Genomic DNA, 21,562 nt, shown 5'->3' on the forward strand with positions numbered 1-21,562 from the left:
TCTACCAAATGTAAAAGGCTGACACACACATTCTATTAGTTTAGCCCTTTTTAAACCTACTGAAAGTGAAGCATGTGTTGAGAGTGACTCACAAACTAGCTCTGTTCTAGTGCCCAACCACCCTCTGGGTGCAGCACTGACATTTCTGTTGTTTGATTGTAATTAACACTATTTGTCATAATTTGGTATGTTCAACTAAATGTAAGCTAGCATAATAAACTAGGACAAAGGGAATGACTGATGAAATAAAATGTTGACAGCCATCTCTTAGCAACCACAATGACCAGAGTACAGATTTGAAAACATTGCTGTTTCTTAAGGCAATTTTTTTTTTTTTTTTTTTTGCCAGTGACTACAATAGATTCCAATTTTCATTGAGTTGTACTTAATGATGATTTTGCTCCCTCTGCCTTTCCATGTGTTGGACTGTAGACAGGTTTGCAATCTGGAGGCCACAGATCCTTGCCCTGACAAGATTGCTGAAGTGCTGCTGTACCAAGTTGCAGTGTGTGCTTCTATAAAACTGTGGGAAACACAGTTGTATGTTTTTGTATGCAAGGAAACCATTTCTGAAGGTGTATAAGTTGCAACAAGAGGCAAGCTTAAAAATGTTCTTCTCTATTGTTGTGAGCCAGAGCAAACTTTGAAAGAAGTTAATTATGTCTGTCAGGAAGAAGAGGGTTGTGTTTAAAGAAAAAAGAAATATATTTGGATTGTTCTTTTTTCTGTGCTTTAAATTATGTCTACATCTGTTTTTATTCAGATAACCCCTAGTGAGAGTCATGGCTTGTTATATGTTAAATACTTTCTGCTTGTCATCTTTGTTCCATGAGTTGGCTAATTTACAGAAAGCAAATTAATTTATTTTTCCCCCCTGTCAATTGACTACTCTCTAGAAGTAAAATGAAGCTAACCAACAGAACTGTAGACTACAATGGCATGACCATGAAAAATTCAAGTTTTGGGAAGGAAGATCTGACCAGTGGCTTTTCTGGGATGTAACATCTGCTGCCAAAACTTGTCTCCTAATGATTCAGCAGCTAGGAAAGAGGAGTTAGTTTTGAAAATTGGAAGGGCAGGATGTGAGACAGGAAGGGAATCCTTCCTCTTTTCCATCCTTCTATTGGAAAGGTTCAGTTCAGAACAACAAATAAAGTTCAGAGGAAGTTTTCCATCATTGACTTCGTTTGGTGGACTTGGCAGTGTTAGATTTCTGGTTGAGTTTTATATTAAAGACCTTTTTCAACCTAGATGATTCTGTTACTCGCTGAAGGTGTTACACCTTCTTGTATTTCTCTCAAGAGTTTGAACAATCCTTCTGGTTACAGAAATATGAAAGCAGCAAACACAGCAGCTGGGTTAATGGCAGAGTGTGTGTTCCCCTTGTTTACAGAAGGGCTCATATAAGCACAGTTACCTTCTTGTGACTTCCCCATTTTGTTTTTCATCTGCTTTTTAAGTTATGGGTGCATTACAGTCCCTTGACTAAGGGGGTTTAAATGGATGGGGGATGATAGGGCTTTAAATGGAGTTCAGAAGAATCCTTTGGATTCTAGGTTCAGTGAAGAGTTAGAGGTTTAGTGGCTGAGAGTTTGCTTCCATGATGTTGATTATTGAGAACTCTGCTGCCATTGATGATCAGTCCTTGGAGGTGGCGTATCAAATTGTACTCACTGCAGAAGCATGTAGTTTTAGCTTTAATAATGTGTTTTTCTGCTTACTGGAAAGTATAGAAGGGTTATGTCAAATTGCTTGTGTCTTTTTTTTTTTTTTAACTGGGTGAAATACTTGGGAAATGAAAGAATAATAGGAGAATTTAAAGAATGAATAGTTTTTGCTGGGCCTACTGCTTACAGTGAAGAGTGGACTAATTCATTTTCCTAATAAGGCTGCTCTGGAAGTTGGAATGTTTTGAATTGCATTAAATGTCATGAAAGTATTAATCAGAGAGCATTATATTGTGGTATGTTTTGACAGCAAATTTGATCATGTTTGGTCAAAATGGGCTGTTTACACAAGCTAAATATAGCTGCTTCCCCTCTCTCCCACCAATAAAAAAATGAATGACTTTGATATAGAAGCTGTGCAAAAAATTTGTGCACTTTTATTTTCAGTAGTAGTTTGTCAGTAAGCAATGACTGCAGCTGCTGTTTTTGTTGTTTATAATAATTCTTATGAAGTTTGATACAGTAACCATTTGCCAAGGTCTTTTGTGTGAGTTGTTTATAATAAGCCTAAATACTGAGCTCTTATGTCTTTGCTTTGTTTGTATGTTATTGAAAGTATTGCATAAACTGATATGTTGAACTGCTAGTTTTAAATCATTCAGAAAATACCATGCTTCAAGCCATCCTGCTTTTTCTGTTAAGCAGTAACAGGGCAAGTGTGTCATCTAATTCTGAAAACTTTTATCAACAGTTATTCATGCTTCGATGGGATCAAACCTGCATGAAATCCTCATATATTTAATTGCTAGGTGGCAAGTGAAGTGCTAACAGCTAAGGAATATGCACAATTCTGCAGTTTAATTAGTTTTTGGCTGTGCAGTTCAGTGGTATCTATGAAAATATTGTGGGAAATAGGCCTGAAGGAAGAATTTTCTTAAATGTATGTGTTGGATGTGTTTTGCTTTTTAGCTTGAAGTGTGCATTTTCTTTTGTACTGTCTTGTCTAACCACCATGCATTTTTCACATTATGATCTTGGTGGCTCAGTTTGCTGGGTGAGCATTTTCTTTTTACAATATGGGATAAATCACAGATTTTTAGTCTGATTTTGGTCTGAAGTCAACAAGGCCAAGTTAAACTGTTTTAAGTATGTCTGGGGCACACAAATTTATGTCCTTGGTTCAAGTATGTTTGTGGGGAAAATGTTACGTTGTCTGTCTGTTTAAAAGGAACATCATGAACATTTTGGTTATCAAGCTTTTTTTCCCCCCCCCACCCTTTTTTTTGGTTCTCTTTGTATGATATTTTTGAAGATGAATTTTGAAAAGTATGTCTTCTGATTGTTTGGTAATATTGGCATGAAATCATTTTTGCTTAGTGCTGTGTCAATGAGTATAGAGGCAATGTCATCCATTGCAAACTCAAATGTTATTATTTTGTAAAAACCAAAGAAAAATAAAAATGTTCTTTTTTTTAATGAGACTTAAACAAAAGTCCAGCATTAGTGAAGAGAAGTTTTTTTCCTCAAGTGTGAAATATGGTAGTTGGCTTGAATAATGAATATCTTCCTAATTCTTCCTGCTGTTTCAACTTAATAGATACATAAAGCATTTCAAGTTACTATATTAAAAATGAACCCATATACCTAAGATAGAGATGGTCTGAAAAGAGAAAGAAAAGTTTCCATATGTATTGGCTTTTTCTTCTCCCTTCTTGTTGCTTTTGTTGCTGCAAATTGACAACTCTGCAATTAGGAGTGATTAATGATGCACCCCAGCGCTGTGGAGGGCCAGAGGTCAGGCTTTCATAGGCTGCACACTCTGTGGGAAAGGGGAGAAGGGACCTGTTCCCCAGGGCAGACAAAACCCTCTCTCTGTGGAGAATTGCTGTTGATGTGGACATAATGTGTGTCAGCAGCCATGCACGAGTGGGCAAGGCCAAGTGCAGAACGTCATCTTCTCATGCTATGCAATTTTTCCTTTTTTTTTTTTTTTTTTTTTTTTTTTTTTTCCCTGCCAGCATGGCATCTGGATTTCCTTTTCTTGTAAGGTAGATACTGAACCTGCATCAGGATTCCTTTTGCTGTGATCTGATGAGCCCGAAGGGATGAATGACTTTGAAGGAAGTAATAAACATTCTGAACAAAATAGTTAAGGGGGAAAAATAGAACAAAATGGAAAATAAATAATAAAAAAAAGTTGTTGTTAAAGGGAACAAGTGTGCCTAATTCAATTGTAGCTGTCCATGTTTTTCTGGTAAAAACGGAAATGCTGGTTTATACACTAGAAGTGATTTTAAAACTGTAGCCTCTGTTAGCTAATTTCCAGTTAAATGAACCTTTTTGCCTCCTTTGCAAATTGTCCTTTGGAAATGAGAAACTGACTGCAGTTTTTCAAAACCTTATTCAGAAGATGTGTTGGAAATGTGACACAAATGTGTCAAAGAACCAGATTTGTGGCAGAAGAGCATGAAAGCACTCAAGTGTACCAGCAGTAATGTTTGCAAACAAAATGTTGCTGTATCAGACTTTTTGCTGGCTTTTTTTTTGTTGTTGTTTTCATGTATGCCTGGTTTTTTTGCATATAAGTAAACATGTGCAAATCTAAAAAGAACCCGATTGAGTGAGATGCTTTTGACCTGTAACACATTGCCATTTCAATTTAGATATAACATAATCTGTCAATTCTTTATCTTTGTAATCCTTTTCATTGCTGTACTTCCTGTCCTTCCCACTGCCCCACAATAGTTTCAATGTGTTCATTGTTTGGAAGAATTTTTTTTGCCATCTACTGTAGAATTCCTGTGACATTAACCTTATATTTGAAAACCAAAGACTGTGTAAAAAATGTCTGTATTATTTAACTTGCCAAATTCTTCGAGAGGATTTGTGTCATTCTAAAAGGAAGTGTTCTGGTTTAGGCCTGTATATTGGTTATGCACTGCTTAAAATATAAATAGTGATAGATTGATAAATTGGTCAGATATGTGGAGTTATGTGACAGTTTCTTATGAAAGAATGAAAAACAGAAAGCATATTGAAATTGAAGTCTCTGAACTAATGATATGGAATTATGAATTTATAAATCTAAGGCTAGATGCTAAGACTTCCTGACATTGTATCTGGAGAAATTAATTCAGTTCAGTTTTGCCTTTGCCTTGTATTAACAATGGTGTGGTAGATTTACCTTGAATGCTTCTTGTTACCTGTAGAGGAAAAAAAAAATATTTATTTTATGTATCTATGGGTAGGTGTGGTGAGTAGAACAGGGAAATGCTGAAACATTAAATAATTCATTTTTAACAATTATGCTTATGTTTTTCTTTTCCAGAGTGTCTTCTATACAAAAACCTGATCATTTTCATGTGACAAAGGTATGTTCATCATCAGAACCAAGAAATGTAGCATGTGGCACTAACTGATACCCATCTGTCAAACCCTGTTGTTAAGCACTGGCATTCAAACTTTCAGTATAACATGCTTATTTTCCATGTGTTATGTTAAGAGAATTGCAGCATTTTGATCTTTGCCTCCTAAAAGAGAATGGAGAGACCTGGAAATGATTATCAAACAGAAAAAGAAAAAAGGCAAATAGAGTTATTCTCCAAATCTTGGAACTTTTTTTTTAAGATATTGCTTGGTGTTTTCCCTCTGTACCTAAGAGAGAAACAGAAGCAGGTAGAAATTTTTCGGCACTGATTTTTAAATTTATTTTTGTGGGGATTTATTTATTTTAATGGACACTAAAATCTTCCTTGGTATTTGAGAGAAGCTTATCCAAATATTACAATTTCAGAGAACAAGTCCCATCACTTTCCTTAAAGAATTCTTCCTGGAGAATTACTTGTTCTTGAATTCTTCTAATGTTTTATTCTATGCAACAGTTTCAAAACCCACTTTCTGATAAAAATGCTGTTTGCAAACTTGGAAGTACTTATAAATAGCCTGTACTTGAAAAGCCTCTCCAGCAGACATAATTAATGTGTAGTATATTACTGTTCTGCTGACCATGACCTTTAAAGGCCACGGTTTGGGAACCACAATGTTAAAACATAATTCCCAGCACAAAACCCCAACCAAACAAAAAAATCATATTTCTTGAGTGTACTATCTGACATGGATATGTGGAGACCTTGGGGAGCATCAGTGTGCTCTTGTTCTGCTCTTAAAGATCTTAGCAACAGATCATTGTGTGAGCTCTTGCACATTCCATTTGTGTATGGGGAATGTGCGTATCTCAAATTGGGTTTGAGACATGGAATGTGGATTTTTCTGAAAAGCTCTAGTTTTTTCCACATGAGTTACCCGGTGGGCTTTGCAACAGAGCGGTTTTTCAGTTTCTTGTGAGTTTGATTTGTGGAGTGTCTGTTTTGGATATGCCGAGAGGAGCTAGCATTGTGGAATTTCATATTGATTGTGCATGTTGGGATCGTTCCCTCTCCTAAAATGCACGGCTTGGGTTGTTTTTCCATACATTTCATGGCTGCAGTCTTGGTAAAGCTTGCTTCTATGCTTCACGCTAGGTGGGTCATCTCCCCCGAGAGCAGCTCAAGTCCCTGCTGAGGAACGTGCATGCGTTTGGCGTGGTTTTGTGTGTTTGTGTTCTGTTTTTCATCCCACGTAGGCAGAACCTACCGAAGTAGTTAAGCCTGTGCCCATTGCCTCTGCTGCTGCACCCAAAGTCACTGCCACAGCCAGCGTGGCTTTCAATAAGACACCGAGGCCGTTTGGAGCTGTAACCTCCTCCAAGGTCACCTCCATCCCATCACCGTCCTCCGCCTTCACGCCGGCGCAGGCGTGTGCCGTGCCCGGAGTGCATGCTAGCGCCAAGCCTAACGCGGTGCCGGGCGCTCCTAAACCTGCAGTTCCTGTCCCACGGCAGCACGGTGCCGCCGACGGCGCCCAGGACGCAGCCCAGGGGCCGCCACGAGGAGGCGCGGACAGCCAGGGGGACAGTAAACAGCAAAATGGGTAGGTAGGATTTTGTTTTTGCTGTGAGGGTCTTTCCTCACAGGAAAAAAGCCGGGCTTGTTTGGGGGCTAAGGAGAACACAGCTTGGAGGAGTTGTTTACTCCTCAGAAGTTGATCTCTCAGAAATTATTTTAAAAGTGATGCTTCAAAGGGCCCAGCTAGACTTCTGGCGGTGGTTTTTCTCACGAGTGACATATCAGTTTATAGAGTGTCACGGCTAAATTGAACAAGGATCATGGAATGCTTTACATGATGTTTTCTATCACCACGTGTTCTGGACCTTATAACAAGCCTGGTATTAATTTCCATGTTCAATCTCACTGTGTATTTTGACACCCAATACAGCGACTGAAAGCAGCAGGCACTCAAAAATGCAGAGCAGTCTGTCAAGACGGGCCAGTGGGTGCTGTGATGGCTGGGAATGAGACATTCTGGAAGACCAACCGTGATCCTGGCAGAACCAGTGGAAAAAGGTCCCAGAAGGGAGGCAAAACACAGGAGAAAGTTTTAAGATACTTTCTAGGAAGCTGATGGGGTTAAGCAGATTTTTTACAGTGCTGTAATATAAATACCTCAACTTCAAATTTTGCCTTCATCCTAAACAAGCAATGCAGATTCAAAATGTGAGTCATTTCCTTATTCAAATAATTGTTTATATTGAAGTGGGCATCAGAGACTGAACATTTAGGAGACAGGAGACATAAAAGTCTTTATCTGGTGTAGCATCTAGACTACTAAACAATAGATTAGTAAACGAAATTAAACCCTGCAATAGTCCTGGGAGCTCGGACCTGCAGCAAGATTTTGGCTGGGGATGCCTTAGGCTCTTCCAGAAATTCCTGGGCAGAGTTTGGTAGCTGTAGCTGCTCAGGGACCAGTTCCCAGTGCCTTCTGTGCTGGGGGGAGGGGAGGAGGCTGGGAATGAGCAGTCCCATGCCATTTGGCCTCTGTGACCAGCAGTTGAATTAAGTAATAAAAAGGGCAGGAGGGGAACTGTAGGTTTCTCTTCAGTTTTAAGCATATGAAACCTGGGCTTAAAACCTACAAGCTGTGGTTACTATTTCCCATCCCACAATAGGCTTTGTGCCTCTCTTCTCCGATATTCACTCAGTATAGAAAGTATATGAAGAACTCTACAGAAAGGTCAACATCCATGCCAACTAAAATACTGAATAAATTGCAGTTTCAGTTGAGTTTCTTATGGAGTAAAAAAAACCCAGAACTTCTTTAGGTACTTATTCCCTTTATGTTGTAGTATGAATATTTTCCATGTGTGGACTCATAATGCAGCCCGTATGCATTTTATATGGCACTGTAGCCATGGTAACTTCCAGCCCTTTCTTAAACAGATGATGGCAGAAATCCACTCTGCAAAATGTGGGTTGAAATTGAGAGATCCCAAGGACTTGCTCACTGCTGGTGCAGTTGTTGAATACACTTTGGCAAACACTCTCTTATCTTTCCAGGAATACTGTTTTAGCAAATAACTGTGTAAGGAGTATTCAAAAGCAGCAATTAGTACTGAAAAAGAGGAACAATAGCAACAAAATTGTTTTCTGGAAGGAAGTGCTGCAGGCACAGAGTAAGCACTTTACAATCAAGATAGGATGACTGGGTGAGCACTGCTATGTGCCCTACCTTACTTAGAGGATGAATAATACCATCAAAGAGGATGAATAATCACAGCTGAGAGGTGAAGAAATCCCTGTCTCACTGTCAGCCTTGTAGATCTAGTTTGGAAAAGTTTGAGGACGTTTCAGAGTTGTAAAATCTTAATTTATTTTGCAGTCTTTCTAACAATATTGTGTTTAGGCTGCCTAAGTGTCCTGCAGTCCTAAAGCACGGAACAAAAACAAGCAGACTAAACTCACTAAAGTGGTTATATTGGTCTGCTGCTACATTATGTAATTTTACCTGGAAAAGTTAAGTTTCTACAAAGATGCATAAATATCTTCTCATTTAAAATTGCAGCAATGACATCATAAAGTATCACAAACATTGCAGTTTGGAATTATTGATCAGTCTGAAATTAATTCTGTTTTACTTCTGTGGCTTGTATGATTCATTTTTCTCAAAACGTGCAAAAAACCAGCTTGTACCAGTTCATAGATGGCACTGCTTAGCAAATGCACTTCTTTAGACATGCACCTTGTTACACTCACAATTTCCTCACTTCCTCTTGGCTTCCCTCAAAGAACATTCAGGATATAAACTATTTGACTTCAGGATGGGAAAGGAAGTTTAATTTCCCTTGTTTAGTTCTGCCTTAGAAAGCGAGCAATTTGCCTTCACTAGCCTGTGTGTGTTGCACTTTTATCAAGACCTTTTTGCCAGCTCTTGCATGAAGAAGTGCCTGCTGCTTAAAACAGGTAAGATGTCCATAGACTTCACTCAGTTGAAGTTCATCTGGGCTAAAATTTTCTCTTGTAGGTTCTCTTGGTGTTTCTAAGTTTGACTTATGTGATATATGGCTTTACCACAGCTTGGATTTGGAAACTCCTGTACTATTTTAAGAAACAAAGAATTAATTAACACATCAAATACCTTTTTTTTTTTTTTCCCTTGCAGATAGCAGCACCGACAAAGTTAGTATCAACAGCTTGATACAACTGGACTTGAATTATGGTTATTTTTCCTATTGGAATAACCAGCATGTATTCTGGTTTTGCAAAATTACAGCTCTTACAGAGTTAATTTAAATTTTGCAAAACAGCTTCAGCTTTTCTTAATGTAATACATTATTTTATCTGCATTGGACATGATGTGACTTGGCTTTTCACCATGATACATTTTGCAGCTCAATTTTATTCTACAAAACATTCGTGTGGTGTTTGTGTGTACTGATAAATTCTTGGTGCGACTGTTGTTCATTGGTGCTGGTAATACAACTAGCAAATTATGAAATACAGTATAAAAATAAAATTGGTTTGAGAACTGTGGAATGAAGGGCTGGATTCTGAATTCATACAGGAAAAGAAAACTAATGTCCATATACTCTGCATATTAGGATGATAAGTGATTGAGGTTTTATTGGCTTCTCTCTTCTCCCCTTGCCTCATGGCTGAGTTAAGAGAGAGCCTGTTTCATTGAGTTTTCCTTTGTCTCTGGCACCACCTTGTTGCCTCAGTGAGTCATTGCTAGTAGATTCTTAAGCTTTCAAAAAGGAGACCAGTAGGACAAGAGAGTTAGTGGGATTTTTTCATTTATACCACTTTCAACAAATGTGAAAGACTGCTTATCTCAATGGGGTAGTTGCTATAATGCAGTAAACTGCATATAAATAATTACATTTTCATGTATTTCCACACCTTTAATTACTGCTTGAACTTTTAATATGTCATTTTTGCTAATAACTGTTTAAGATGCTTTACTCCATTTTTCTCTGTTCTCCATCCTCAAATTGCCACTGCCTTTGTTTCTATACCTCTTTCTCTGTTATTAACTTTGACATTTGATACATGCTCTGTGCTAATACTGTGTGTCAATAAATTAAATATTTTGATATAATTTTGTACCATATCTTTCACGTTCTTTCAAGTATTAAATATTTCTTAAGCTTAAGTTTTTACTAATGCATTCTATTTAATGGGCTTAATTCTTACTTGTTAACAGTTAACATCATTGATTTTCCACCTTTCTTCCCCAGAAATACTTTGAACCATAAAAATAGAGTGAGGATGTAGTGTCAAAAAAAAAAAAGTGACTTTTAAAGTTTTGTTGGGTGTTGATTTTTAATACTTTTTAGTAGTTTTATGTCCTAGGAGCTAGTTCGTCACAGCTTTCCTCCTGTAAATTATGTAAAAATAAATGTACACTTAGAGGGTCTTACAGATTAATGCTTTGGAATAACAAATGTAGAACTTAGGAGTAATTTAAATAGTTTGAGTCTTCATTCCCTTTTCCCAAATTGGCACATTCTTTGTATCACTTACTGGGATCAAAACCTTTAGATCCTGTACTCTTGAAAGTCTTGCTAGTGCAAGGGTTGATAATAGCCTGTAGGTTACTGCAGGGGAAGTTTCAGATGGAACAATCACCCCACTGTTTTTCTTTCAAAGAGGGTACCTCCTCATTATGCCTCAGAACGTGGCTATCTGTGCTTTCTGATGGCCTGCTTCTGATCTAGGCTTTGCCAAGTGCAAAAGACTTGGTGTGTACCGGGTGGTCCTTGCATGTGCACACATCTGTGCTGTGCCCCTCGAGAGCTAAAGGGAGAATTTGTCAAGGGGCACCTGATCTGAGCTAGGTAACTACCCTGCTTTCCCAAAACAAATTCCCCTGTCATCCGTATAGGAAAACCAACATGAGTTTAATTAAAGTATATGAGTTCTGAGCAGTGGTTTTAGTGGTAGAATGAGAATATGGCTATTAATTGGATTTTAGTGCCCTTTCTCGCCAAACTAATTCAGTGGAGTAATTAGCCACATTTCTGTCTCATTTCAGCTTTCTGACTTTATTTCTTCTTTTCTTTTTCTCCTTTTCCTGTTTATGCTGGGAAAACTTTCTCTTGCTGTCTTACTCTGTCACCTCCAAGGAAAAACCCACCCAAACGGTAAAAGTTTCAACGTGTAGATGTCTTGATAATAGTGTGTTTTACTGTTTCAAGTGTTCCATCAGTGAAACGAGGCCAAATATTTCAGTGGGGTTAGAGTAATTATAAAAGGTGTGTTTGGTTCAGAAAACCTAGAAGGTGTGTTTAGCCGGGCCTCAAGCGCTGCCTGTAGGTGCTGTGAAAGTGTCTGTACTGGGCAGAGGGAGGTGCTGCCTGCAGCCGTGCCCTCACTGCTGTGTGTGTCCCGGCAGCCCCCCGCGGAAGCACATCGTGGATACCTACACCGAGTTCTACCACACGCCCACGCACAGCGACGCCAGCAAGAAGCGGCTGATTGAGGACACCGAGGACTGGCACCCGCGCACCGGCACCACCCAGTCCCGCTCCTTCCGCATCCTGGCGCAGATCACCGGCACCGACCACAGTGAGTGACCCACGGGGGGCAGGGGAGATGGAGAACGGGAAACGCTACTGCAAAACCCTGCCCTTACTAAGTGGTGCGGGATGTACACATTGCTGGACGTTATTCCTCTTTGAGCCGAATTAAAACATTCTAGATAAATCCTAAAATTTCCACTTCTGCTCCCAAAGGTATTGAAATATGTGTATTTGTTGTTTCTTTTCCCCCCAAATCTCCAAAATGGTGCCTTTCCTGATCAAATTTAATGCTTCAGAAAAATCAGCTGTTTCCTGCCATGTAGAAAGTCTTTGTCAGTAATACAAAAGTGTATGATCTTTAATGATCTAACCATCAGAAACATAAATCCATAGTTCCTCAGTTTATTCCCAGGTAATATTTCCACCCTGTGCTTATGCTATGGTGTGATTACATGTATTGGTGGAGAGGAATGGTAATGTAGTGAAGGTCATATAATTTTAGGCTAAAACATCAATTTCACATTATGGCTGTCAGCCATAAGTCACTGGCTGAGGTTTGTATTGAGATTTTGTATGAAGGCCACTGGAAGTGCTATGAGGGGCTTTGAACTCTCATTCTTCAGCTTTTCTCGACTATAGGTGCAATAAAGAAGGTATTGAGGAAATTAGACTTCCTCTCCAGGGGGAGATTTGATTAAAACAGCTGTTTCTAGAAGCCGGTAATAACATCTCCCAAAATGAGGGTTATTGTCCGTGTGTGATAAATATTCCGGCTTTGTACCTGACTGTTTTGTTGTCCTATGTTCAGTTCCCTTCATCAGTCCTTTAAGGGCTGAGTATGGGATCTGAACTTCAAATAACATGTTCTCCAGTAAAGATAAATTTATCATCTTGACAATTGCTGTAAGAAAATTACTGCAAGTAGATTTGCCAGCCTTAAAATCAAGACTGGGAATTTACATTATCCTTTGTGCAGATCTCTAGAGCCTTGGTGGGAAATAGCCTGGCTGCAAACAGACGCTTGGATTATCACCTGATATAAACCCACTGGATGTTCATCCAAAATAAATACCTCTTAACTTCCATTCATCTTCACCTTCTCAAATCACCTTTCTCAATGCCAGCATGGAGGGTGGGCCAAGGGGAAGGGCAGAGACCAGCAGAGCCACTTTTCAGCAGTCCTGCTAGTAAAGGGGCTCTTGAAGTTCATAGACATAGCTCATGTCCATTGGCATGTATTTAGAATCAATCCTAACGAGCCTTGTAATTTCCTGCTGTAGTGAATGCATTGGCACAGCAGAGAATCTCAGTCTTGTGTCTTCAGTGCCCTAGAAAATAAAAATTTTCTGTTTTCCTTCAGTGAAAGAACCGGAAAATGAAGCTGGGAAGAAGACTAAGTGAGTTGATGTTTTACATTTTTATTACTTTAATACTTTGCATGTTTTAATTCTTAACTTGTAGTGTTTGGTGCACTTGTGTGACATCTGGGTGTTTTTAATATGTTCCTTCCCTTTTTGCCTTCAGCATGTAAAAATCATTTTTCTCCATAGAAAAACCTTTTTTAAAGCTGCTGGTGCCGTCCAGTAGTAATGTTTGTCCAGGAGTTTGTGTAGAGGTTTTCTGTAAACTTGGACTGTTTTGGTTGCCTGTACAAGGTCAGCTTGTGCTTTCTGTTTGCTTGTCTAATCAGGCATTTTAGGTTTGTGAGTGTGGATATGATTGCAAGACATAGGTGGGAAGTATTGCTGTTCTGGCTGCAAGTGAGGATCAGCTGTCTCCTTGCTTTGGGATAAGCGTTGTTTCAAAAGGAGCACCAACCAGTGGCTAAATCTAATGGCTCTTGAAGTCAGTGAGACTTTCTCTACTGACTTTGACTAACACTGGATCCAGCTTTTTGACAGAGAGGAAGACAATGCAATAGGAATAGTGCATGGAGTTTGCATGCTCACTTGTGAAACTGCTTAAGACAAACTTTCTTTCTTTCTTTCTTTCTTTCTTATTTTTCTTCTGTCACTTCTTTCCACAGGGAAAAGGTTCCCATCCACGTCCTTAGCCCTAAATATACAAAATTACGTGACTGGCACCATGAAGTCTCAGCACGTGTTCTTAATGTCCAGTGATTTTACCCAAGTTGCAAAAGCAAAATACAAACACTTCCTTCCTTTCTTCTTTTCCATCTGCTTTGCAAAAAAAAAAAAAAAAAAAAAAAAAAGGAAAAAAAATGAAAAAAGAAAACATATTTCAGTAGCCTTTCTGCAAGAGAAATTCTAGCCTTTTCTATACTTTTCTAACACTTTCCTACTGATGTGTAAAAAATGGGATGAAGATGTTTTTGTGCTAATCATTAGTTGAAAAAAAATACATATTTAAAACTTAACAACTTGGGTGGCTGAATCTCCCAATATGGGGGAGGAGATGGCTGTTTCAGTTCTTTTTTCTGCCTTAAAGAAGTAATTTGCTGAGTTTGAGTTACTGTAGGCTGTTAGAAAACAGAAAATTTTGAACAAATGAATAAGAAATTGTGTTACTTGATTCTGGGGCTGGGGGAAGAAGATGAAGAGGAGATTGTATGCACTTATTTCAAATTATCATACCTACCAGGAAAATTATATTTCAGCAGGTCAACTTTAGACTGGTTGTAAATGTTTTACAAAGTATAGCAATAAGACAGACTGCTTTTAAGCAAAGAAAAGAAAAATTTAAAAAATTATGTTCCGATGTTTTGAATTGAAGTGAAAGCTCAATATAATGATTCTACTGCTTAGACTAGTAATATGTTCATGTTTTGGAAAACTTAAAAAAGAGTAATCGAGCAGAATGTTGCTGTGTAAGAGCTTCAACACATCTAGCAGGGACAAGATTAGAACAGTAGTATTTATTTATTGCAGAGTGAAGCTTATAGGCTTTCTCGTGTTTATGAAAGCTTCACAGCCATATGGTTCTCCTGTAAAATAATGTATTATAGTAGCTACACATCCATTAATTTATGCATTTTGAAGCTTGAAGAGTATTTTAATAAAAGTTGCTTTTATCTTAGCTCTGTCTGTTTTTCTTTCGAGTCTCTTGGACTCCTTGAATAATCTTCTCATGCATGGGGCTGACATTTCATTGCACCTTCACTGCCTATAGGGAGAGAAACAATTATATCCCAGCTGCCTAGTAGAAACAATCTGAAGTGTTTAAAACTAGCCCAGTATTTTAGTTCCTGATCATCTTGAAATGGGGTATGTGTTCATGTAGTTGAAATTTACATGAGATTTGCAGGAATCAATAAAATGCTCGACCCTTACAGGAGTAAGAATTATGCGAAGTAAAACTCGCTTTTGGCTTTTGCAGCGCTTGTTGAACCAGATAAAGTTTGAGACCTCAAAGGTGATTGTGAAGCACTTGTAAAATCCCAGTTTCTCACAAATGCTCAAAGAGAACCATTGCAGTTGGTTTGGGTTTATGCAGCTGACCTACACGCTCCTCTGATGGAATTAGTCTTGTGAGCAGATGCAAAGACGACTTGGTGGGGTTGTTTTTTTTTTCCTTGAACAATGTTGGAACTTGAGAGGACCTTTGGAACCATTTTAAGTTTGAGTTTCCTTTTCAGATGGTTTATGCTGCTATACAGTACTGCCGTAGCTTATGGTATTTGTCATTTTATCTTTAGGAAAAGGCAAACAGAAAGTGGAGATTTCAGGTAATAGCTAAGTTGTCTAACACTAACAGTCACCAATGTGGATGCCTAGCACTGCACAGATTTGCCCTGGTAATGATGGCCCAAGGGATATCACATCTTGCACACTTCTTGGGTTAACTCCTTAGGGACAGTAAGGGAAAACTTTCACTTCAATAATTTCACTGAAGAGTGTTTTGATGAGAAGTGTCAATCAGTTTAATTTCCATGCCCCCCCATCACATAACTTAGCAGTGAATACTGTATTACTAAACCCAAGTGTGTTACTAAGTGCACATACACCACAATATAACAATTGGATAGAGTACTGCATAATAAAGTGGGAGTGTGAAGTAGTGTATTTAAATTGTTCTGCTGGTTTTATATAATTTCTTTATGAACAGAACAAAATGTGGACATTTCAGAGACCATCAATGCAATGAAAACTGTGAAAGGTTGGAAAGGTTATCACTTAGATTATCTGTAAATGTTTCTTTTTAAGGGTAAATGGTTTGACCTTCAGGTATTTTTATGTTCTGGAGATGTCCCTAGATAATGATAATATTTTCATGTTGTTGTTAAACTTATCATTATGTTTGTATATCTTACCAGCTCTTACCTTTTTTAAGGGTGAGTTGCTGTAGTGAGAAATAGAAGAATAAACCATCTCTACATAATTAAAATAATAAAAACCTCTGTTTTGAGTAGAATTAAACATTGTCATAGAGTCTATCTTTTAAGGATATGAGAGCAGTTTGAGAGAGCCTCCCAAATTACAAATTTTCTATACATTTATTGTTAAAACACCACAAGTTCAAAACTGTTTTATGAATGTGTGAAATGTATTTCATTTTCTGCTTGGAAGATGCCATCTCTTCACCTAAAACTTGCACAGAACTTGCTGGTATTAAATTTTGGCCTTTTTGTTACTGTTCCCAAAATGGGCCACTTTTTCATTTGTATCTGACAAACATGCCCTATCTCATGTCTGATTCCCAGCATACATCTGATCTTTGAAAACATATTATAGTGGTTTTTTATATAAACAAATAAGCTTAAATTTTAGAGAGATCCTAGAAATATCAATATGACAATGAAATAGAAACTTCTCTTTCATCAGTGATCTTCAGTAAAATATCCCAGTTTAATAATACTTGGCTTTTCAGGCAGACATTGTCCAAAACAGATGTTTTGTGTGGTTTTTGTTATTGTTTATTTCTAAACTGTAACCCACTAAGGGTTTTTGTTTGGCTAAAATAGATTTTTATTTTCAGCAGCTGAAAGGACAGGAAATAGAAAGCCTTAATTGAAATTTGTAAGGTGCAGCTTTTAAACCAATTACTTAAGACTTAGGCAATGTCTAACCTTTGTATAAAGTTTATATGTTTTAGGTTATTTCTATTTCTGCAGTACCCTATTTCCAGTGATTTTTGGGTGTTTTTAATGTTCACTTTTAACCCTCTCCTTTTGAGCAGCCAGGTCTGGATTTGGTTTTGGCCTTAAATTGTAGAGTCGATTCATTGTCCTGAGTGAGGATTTTCCAGATTTGTATTTCAGTTGATCCACAGCAACTGGAAAATATTTGTCCTACTCTTGATCAGTCTTGAAACAACCTGTCACAAAATCATGTGTTTATTTTTCTCTTCCACATGTCATAAATATATGTAAAGCATACCTGCAGATCTACCTGATGGAGCAGGAACCCAGGATACCTGTATTAATTTGAATAATAACTCTATAGCTACCCCAACTTTGGAGATGCCACCTGCACCAGAATTTCCATCCACACCTTTACCATCTATGAGGTCTGCTCCCTGGTCATTCTTAAATCTGTCCAATAATTTTCAGCACTTAAGTCTCCCTACTTTAATAAGATACTTAATTCTGCATACTAACATAAGGAAAAAAAAAAAAGGCAGAAATGCCTGTCCATGTGACTAATTTAGTCTGCTCAAAACTTATTCTTTTGATTGCTCTCTACCTTGTAGTTTACCTTTTTTTGTGTATTACAGTGATATGTCTGGCAGGTGCTTATTTTCAAGTACAGCACTTTAAGACAACATTTTCTAGATACTTTTTTTTTCCTATAACAACTAAATCACAGGATATGAAAAATATTTAGAAATATATAGTGTAATGTTCACAAAACTAACATAACCAAAAAGCTGTAGCAAAAATCATAAAGCTTTGGAGTGAATCCCACTACCACTTGTGTCACTTTCATTATTTTCTAAAGTTGTTTTCCATCACATAATATAATCCCAAATGTATGTGTTTCATCTTTGTAAGTGTCCAGCACTACTTGGCTTTCTGAGTTTTAAAGCAGCAGGACACTCTCAACCTTCACTGAAAGTGTGATACTTCTTAAGTGTGTTTTGCACCTTTTTATCCTCTTAATTGTATTTTACTAATTTCATGGTCTTTTTTGAGGGTTTTTTGGGGTTTGGATTCTTTTTTTCTTCTCAATTTACTAACACTTCCATGAACAGTGTTTCCTGTTCTGCATACTATTTTAATGTACATTAAAATTCTCTTTCTTTGTGTGTCTTCACTTGTTTTTATTACTGTGAATGGAGTGAAAACAGTGCTAGACCAGAACCTGCAGCTGCTCTTTTGCCAGTAGCAGATTCCTGCCCTGGCAGTGTCCCCCTTCCCAGAATTTCTGACCATATTGCTGCACCAGCTCCTGCGAGGTAAATCATTCACAGGGATTTTGATTCAGTTAACAATCTATCCTGTTCTAGCCTGGGTTTGTCTGTCTTGGAGGAGAGAGGGTTGTGTGTCATTCACTTAAAATAAATTTTATTAAGCTGCTGTGACTAGGGATTTTCCTGGAAATGGTAGGAGGGGAAAGGAGAAAAATTAGATGAAAACAAGGAAATTCATAACAGTCTCATGGATACTAGTTAAAATAAAATACAATATTTAGTGTATGCTTGCTATCAGTGGACATCCACCCTGTCTTGGAGTAGCTTTTCACTGATCTCAACAAGTCAAAAGTGAGTATGGATTTAGAAATATAAAAGTAATTTTCTAAAATGTAAGTTATTTAATTTGTAACAGCATAATGCTGTGATGCAGTCACAGAAAACTAGGAGAAACATGTCACTGGCCCTGGATAGTTTTACTGGCACTTACCTTTGCAAATTGCTGGTTCTTTGGAGGTCATCTATGAGTACTAGACAGCAACAGTAATTTTATACAAAAGACAGCAACAGCAGTTTGGAGGGTGATTGATTGTTACTGTTATTGGAGGTCAATAACATTTTCTGATATTTTATCTTATATTGTGCAGTTTTTGATTTCCAGGTAGCATGCACAAGCACGAAGTCATAAATGAAACAGAGCTGTTCCTGTAAAAATGAGAATTAAATAAACAGGGCCTGGTCCTGCCAGGCCCTAGACAGACATTCATGCTTGAATAAAGGATAAAAGAATATACTCATGCTTGCACCTCTGTGGGTTTTCTGCAGTTGGAAAACTGATACTGAGGTTTGGAATTGGGCAGCTTTAAACCTTTAAAGCAGTAGTCTCAACTAGCTGAAAGACAAGGAGAAATCTGACCTCAAAATAAAAGTCAGTTTTGGAGTTTTTTGAGGACATTTTTGTTGTCTGGGAGAAGCAGCTGTGTTCATGAGTGTATTGGCTCACCAATTTGAGATTTATACAAATTTATACAAACCACCACACTGAGCTAACGTGAGCTTAGGCAGGAAGGGATGGAAGCTGATGGGCTGGTGAGTACCTTCATGGTGACATTTGGTTTGAGCCAATGCTGTAGAGAAGATTTGGTTGTGATGTTTTCAGCAGCAAATGCTCTCAAATCAACAAAAATGAAAAATACACACGGAAGATATATGACAATTACTTTTTTTTAAGTAGAAAACTTGAGATGAAAAGGGCAGTGAAAAAATGTACTGCTTCAGTAATTGATTTTCATGTCTACCAGTGAAATTCCAGTATAAAACACGTACTTGCCCCATCTGTGGATGTGTTCAAGGCCGGGTTGGAGGAAGTCTGAGCAAAGTCTGGTGAAAGCTGTCCCTGCCCACAGCAGGAGGGTTGGAAGGGACCTTTAAGGTCCCTTCCACTCCAGACCATTTTATCATTCTGCTGAGCTGTAGCTGCCTTGCAGATACCACTGTAGCTACTGTGTTCTGAGTACTAAAGAGTCTTTAAATTCTAGCTCTGAGTCCAGGCAAAAGAAATTTAAATCTAATCTCACTCAAGACCTATGGCTCTAAATTTTGTTATTTGACAAAATTAATCTAGCAAGAGAGCACCTTTAAAAGGCTTTAAAATCTGAAAGGCAGCTCTGTTCATGGTGTTCAAGATGTGAGCCAAAGAATTTTTACAAATACAAAAGTAGATGGTAAGAATTTTCTGCACAAGAAGGGCAGAAATTGGAGCAGCTTCTGCAGAGCTGTAGAGGGAAGGTTTAGCATTGGGTGTGGGAATGAGAACAAATTATTTGGTACAGTTGTGTAGTCTGGTTTCCCCCTGAACTGAGAGGTCGTCAGTGTAGCAACTATAGTTAATGTTTATATTTTGTTACTGAGCAGATGCTGTTATAATGCTTTTATAATGCTCTTTTGAGTGGGAAGTACAGCAAATCTGATTTTCAAACCCCCTTTTAGTAAAATGGCACCTATTGGAAATCTGCATGGAACAATTAATGAGTGCCATGTCAGGCCTTTAGTAGAGCAAAACTGGGCCATCCAAGGGTGAGTAGACTTGCTCTTGCTACTGAAGCCTTGCTTTGTTGTCAAGGACTGGAATAGGTCCTTATTTTCCAAATGGGGTCCATCTTTTCTTGGCTGAAGCTCTGTAAATTGTACCACCCATTACTTAACCACCAAGAAGGAGAAATGTATGGAGGATCTGGATTTGATTTCTAGATTAAAGTTAAGTGAGCTGCTTATAAGGTAGACTCCATAATGCTTTTTTATTGTAGTTTTAGTTCTTAATTCAAACCCTTAAATAGTTGAATGTCTGTATAACCAACTACTGTAAGTTATAGTGTATTATTACTCTATTTCATATATGTGATGTCCTCCTGTAAATATAACAGTAAAATATTTAAGAGCAATTGCTGCCGTTCCAGAAAGTTGCTAAAAGTCATCTTAAAAAGTAATCCTGGTAGCATTATACCATGTAAACCACAGTATCTACCACTTTCAGGTGAAGTGTATGGCTAATATAAAACAGATGCAGTGCCAGAAGGTCTTTAGATTGTATTTTATATACATGCTTTTTACAGTCGTGCTGATGTACTACTATATTTTCTTTTTGTGGACTTATTCTTGATAAAAATACGAAGACTTAGTGATAAGTAATAATAGGTATTACTCCTGATTTTTGTTGCATACTTTCTGATAAGTGGACAGCCAAGAACATTCTCTGCAGAAGTTGTAGTTTGGGAGAAGGGGAGGTCTCAGGCTGGCCGTACTGAAACTGTCAGAGTTTTTATGGTTTTTTCAGTGTGATGAAAAGCAAGAGGAAGTAAAATATGGGGGAGAAATATCGCTCTCTTATGGTGAATGTTACTTGTCCTTCTGCTTTCTTTTCTAATATATAACTTTTGTTTGTGAACCTTTTGGAAGTCTTGGGCAAGTGTACACCTCATCTTCCCTTCAATCACTATAGTTTTAAATGCCAGCAGCCAAGTAGCCTCAGTGTCAGAAGTGTCGTCTCCTGACACTAGGTAGTTTCTTGTGTACCGATCATGCTCTTGTTCAAGTTTGTTTTCTTTTAAGTAATTGTCCAAATAGTTTGGTTTTGTGGTTGAACAAGTGCTCAAGCTTTAGCTTTACAACTGCTTCAAAAATTGTTTTCAGCATGGTCTGATTCCCAGGGCATGAGTATTTGGTTCCTACAGAAGGAGGTAAAAAGCCCTCATCTGCTACTCACTCACTCTTCTTAGAAAAGATGCAAGAATACTAGCTAGAGAGAATTGTCCATTGCTACTTTGTATTTTTAATCAAATGAGACGTTCTTCTCTGCATATTGTCTCATTATAATTACTGATGAAATTAACATCAACTAGGAAGATAACCGTGCCTGCGCCAGATGCAGCGAGCTCTTTGCCAGCGGATGAAGCACCTCCTGTGCCCAAGACGTGTGCTGTGGCCACACAGACCACCGAGTTCCCCCTGCCTGCTGACCCAGCTGGGGGGCTGCCTTCTCCAGCCCTGCATGTGGGAACAGCCCTCGGGCTGCCTCCTGCCCTTGCCAGGTACATCCGAGCCAGCTGTGTTAGAGAGGTGCAGTCAGAAACTGATTTTACACACATTGACTCACAGAGTGGCTTGGTTTGGAAGGGACCTTAAGGATTGT

At 38.1% G+C, this 21,562-nt stretch overlaps 2 protein-coding genes across 3 annotated transcripts in view; both read left to right on the forward strand.

The window, feature by feature from the left end:
- The window catches only part of PDLIM5 (PDZ and LIM domain 5), a 75,552-nt gene extending 60,951 nt beyond the window's left edge, over positions 1–14,601 (forward strand). The window contains exons 4-8 of one of the 2 annotated variants that reach the window (XM_056490453.1): positions 4,996–5,038; positions 6,289–6,635; positions 11,439–11,611; positions 12,926–12,962; positions 13,592–14,601. In XM_056490453.1, coding sequence (XP_056346428.1) covers positions 4,996–5,038; positions 6,289–6,635; positions 11,439–11,611; positions 12,926–12,962; positions 13,592–13,685 — 694 coding nt within the window. In that variant the 3' untranslated portion in view covers positions 13,686–14,601. The remainder of the gene's footprint in view (positions 1–4,995; positions 5,039–6,288; positions 6,636–11,438; positions 11,612–12,925; positions 12,963–13,591) is intronic. The other variant, XM_056490454.1, reaches the window with a different exon arrangement.
- Positions 14,602–15,004: 403 nt separating this feature from the next.
- Positions 15,005–21,562, forward strand: part of LOC130252656 (PDZ and LIM domain protein 5-like) — a 44,195-nt gene continuing 37,637 nt past the window's right edge. Inside the window, exons 1-4 of the mRNA XM_056490452.1 lie at positions 15,005–15,250; positions 16,897–17,031; positions 17,803–17,919; positions 21,273–21,461. Coding sequence (XP_056346427.1) covers positions 15,105–15,250; positions 16,897–17,031; positions 17,803–17,919; positions 21,273–21,461 — 587 coding nt within the window. The 5' untranslated portion in view covers positions 15,005–15,104. The remainder of the gene's footprint in view (positions 15,251–16,896; positions 17,032–17,802; positions 17,920–21,272; positions 21,462–21,562) is intronic.

This window comes from Oenanthe melanoleuca, chromosome 4, assembly GCF_029582105.1.
Source record: "Oenanthe melanoleuca isolate GR-GAL-2019-014 chromosome 4, OMel1.0, whole genome shotgun sequence".
Taxonomy (NCBI): domain Eukaryota; kingdom Metazoa; phylum Chordata; class Aves; order Passeriformes; family Muscicapidae; genus Oenanthe; species Oenanthe melanoleuca.